Source organism: Triticum aestivum, chromosome 7B (genome assembly GCF_018294505.1).
Source record: "Triticum aestivum cultivar Chinese Spring chromosome 7B, IWGSC CS RefSeq v2.1, whole genome shotgun sequence".
NCBI classification, from domain to species: Eukaryota; Viridiplantae; Streptophyta; class Magnoliopsida; order Poales; family Poaceae; genus Triticum; species Triticum aestivum.
The window spans coordinates 54,757,113-54,760,309 of NC_057813.1; the positions used below are offsets into that span (position 1 = coordinate 54,757,113).

At 51.1% G+C, this 3,197-nt stretch overlaps 1 protein-coding gene across 1 annotated transcript; it reads right to left on the bottom strand.

Annotated features, from left to right (window-relative positions):
• Positions 1-379: 379 nt before the first annotated feature.
• LOC123157400 (bidirectional sugar transporter SWEET15) lies at positions 380-2,934 on the bottom strand. Its single transcript, XM_044575676.1, has 4 exons — positions 2,710-2,934; positions 2,199-2,235; positions 1,274-1,646; positions 380-1,182 (listed from the first exon to the last, which is right to left on the bottom strand). Exons 1-4 carry the CDS (start codon positions 2,762-2,764, stop codon positions 721-723), a joined length of 927 nt encoding a protein of 308 aa, XP_044431611.1. The 5' UTR covers positions 2,765-2,934; the 3' UTR covers positions 380-720.
• Between the last annotated feature and the right edge of the window lie 263 nt (positions 2,935-3,197).

Genomic DNA, 3,197 nt, shown 5'->3' on the forward strand with positions numbered 1-3,197 from the left:
TAGCTACAGCTTCTTCTTTCGGGGCAAAGAGCCAAAGATATCATTAAACCATGGAAGATAGTTGAATCCTCACGCACAGCCTCTTGTGCTTCCTTCATTCGAATAGTTCCTGACCCAGCACGCTAGCTGTGCGGTTAAGGGTGACGATCGAGGCCATGACTCGCACATTTTTCACTACTATATCTTCCTCCTAAGTCCTAACCATGACATCTCTCTTTAACACACAAAAAGAAAAGAAAAACTATGACATCTCTCTTTCTCTCCAAGGTTTTTACACGAAACTCATGAGCTCTTTCAGAGTAGCGTTTCTGTTCTGAATAATAAATGGGCCCCAAATTTATTTATGCGACTGCATGCATGGATCGACAATGACACAAAGTAAACTAAAAAGAAACCAATGCATGTGACAGGCTGATAAAATGTTTGATAATACAGTACAAAGCTGCTGTAGCATGCATCTCTCTCACTCACTCACTCACTCACACTCGCTCTCACTCCTGGTCTCTCTTCATACATGGCATGCAGTCGGTCGGGCTAGCTAAGCTGGATCTCTGCATGCACAGCCAGCCATGCCATGCGCGGACCTGATGCAGCCACACAGTGCTCCAACTTCTGGCCAGCCACGTACGCGACCACGCCGGAAGGCCCGCATGTGTGCTGAGCGTACCCACTTATCGCCGGCTTACTGAATTAATAACGGGGCTGATTGATAAACCTAATCTACGCCTGGACGACAATGGCGACGTCAGGCTTGATGACCGCCGGCTGCTCTGGCCTGAGCATGTTCTGGTCGTCGCGGATCACGTCTTCGTCGGCCGCTGCGGCGGCTTGCTCGTCGGCCACGGCAGGGAGCACGTCAATGGGGTGCACCTCGGCGCCGCAGCTGATCCTCCCCTCGGTGGGCGCGCCGCCCTGCTTGGCGCCGCCGGCCACCTCCTTGACGTGCTCTGGCAGCTTCATCTCCTCGTGCACCAGTACCACGGTGGCGGGCTTCTTGTTCCGGTACGCCATGTAAAGCGCCATCTGCGCCACGCCGAACAAGAAGCCCAGCACGTTGGGCATCGCCACGAAGATGTCCTTCTTGAGCGCGCCGTATGCGAACCAGATGACGGCGCTGAGAACCAGGAAGAAGGACAGCGAGAAGGGCATGAACTCCACGCTCTTGGTACGGATCACAAGCCTCTGCACCAGCAAGAAGACAATCAAGATTAATTAATCCCTTCAATCCACAAACCTTAAAGAGATCTAGCTGTAAGATTAAATGGGTCCTTACGATGATGCTCAAGGGAGCCGCGAAGACGCCGAGCGCGACGGCGACGCAGATCCAGCCGACGACCTGGACGCGGAGGGTGCCGTGCGACGCCAGCATGGTGACGAGGGCGATGAGGCCGAAGAGGCCGACGTCGAGGCCAATGAAGAGCTTGGCGGTGAGGAGCCTGGCGCTCTTGGGGGCGTAGACCAGGTACATGGCGATGTAGAGGCTCTCGATGACGCAGCCGACGGCGTTGATGGTGAGGAGGAGCTCGGAGCCGGACTTGAGGAAGGCGTAGTACATCCACAGCAGGCAGCTGAAGAGCGTCACCAGGTAGGGCGTCGACTGGAACCCCTCCGTCGACTTCTTGCGGTACACACGGTAGAACGTCGGGCTGCAAGCGAGCATCAGAGATTCGTCAGAGTTAATAATGACCATGCATCGACCAGCATATATGAATTGTTTTTACCTGGGCCTACCTAGATTAAGTAAGTAATCATTGGCGTAACCAGAGGAGCTAAACTAACTAACAACCCGGATATGTGTAGTACACTGCACTGCACTGCACCTACCTAACAGTGACATTCGTCACATTTTACCCTACTGGTAATATACACTAGTAATTAATGTAACAATATTCAGCGTTATGTTGTCTCAGGTATATAAGCGAAAATTCTAGAACAGTGTAGATGACAGTGACCGTTTCCGTCAGTCATGTATTCATGGACATGTGTCATGTGTGTTGTACGACGTACCGTGGTCCTTTTTTTCCTAGTTATTAAAATATTTTTCTAGTCTGAATATATACAAAGACATACACATGACAAGGGCCATGCATGGATCTACATAGATGTATGCAGGGTTACAGTATATTTTTCTATGCAGGGTTACAGTATATTTTTCTGAAGACTGAACAGGAGAGTGCAGTTAAGTTGAGGTTGCTTACAGTGGTGAAAGGAAGACCATCAGTGAGATGATGTTGCCTGCAAAACCAAGAACGGAGATGATAGATGGTCAGTTATGTGTCAACCAACGAAAAAAAAGAGAGAATAAATAAAACAAGAAAACTAGGGTGGATGCTGTCTGGTAAAAAAAAGGAAACAAGGAAAGAAAATCAGTTGTGTGTACGTTTGTTTGTCTCCGTGAACGTACACACAACAAGCATGTTGGTTCCCTTTCTTTGCTGGGGTGTAACCACTTGATTAGAGGCTAAAAGCTTGGTTTGGCAGTTCCATTTATTCGGAACAGAAACGCTGGCTTAGCTCAATGAAAGAGATTGAAGAAGGCACACAAGCAGGCAGAAGGGTGTGTTGAGCAAGGCAAGGACCATGGATCCAACTCGTGCAAGTAAGCCGGAATCATCGATGATCCTTTCCAAAAGGGCAGAAGAAACAGAAGCACTTGCACACAGAATGTAGGATGGATCCATGGATGGATGCATGTGTGTAATTAAGTACCTAGGATACCGAAGGTGAAGGCCCAGGTGTGCTGCTCCATGTTCAGGAAAGCCATGCTACCAGCTTCTTCTTCCTCGAACACACAAACCAACTGATAGTAGATTTGCTACCCTTCTCCTCTTTGCTCGGTGGGATGCAATGGATAGATAGGTCGAGGAGGGCAAGGGAGCTGTGGTAGCTCAGCTGCGTTGGGCTCTTGGAGATCCTGGAGTGCGGCAGACCCCGGTATATATAGGGCGGGCGGGCGAGCGCGGGGGGAGACGAGAGAGAGCGAGCGAGAGCAAGAAGGTAGCGGCGGATACACGGACGGTTGCGTGGCCCGCCTAGCCGGGTCGACCGGTCCATGATTGCACACTAATGAGCCTGTCCCGTGGCGTGGCTACGTGTAACGACCGAGCGACCCAGCGTACGTACGCCCGCTGCAGCTGGCCAGCAGCGGTGCGGTCGAGCCGGTCCATACAGACACTCTCAGTTTCTCGCACGCCAAG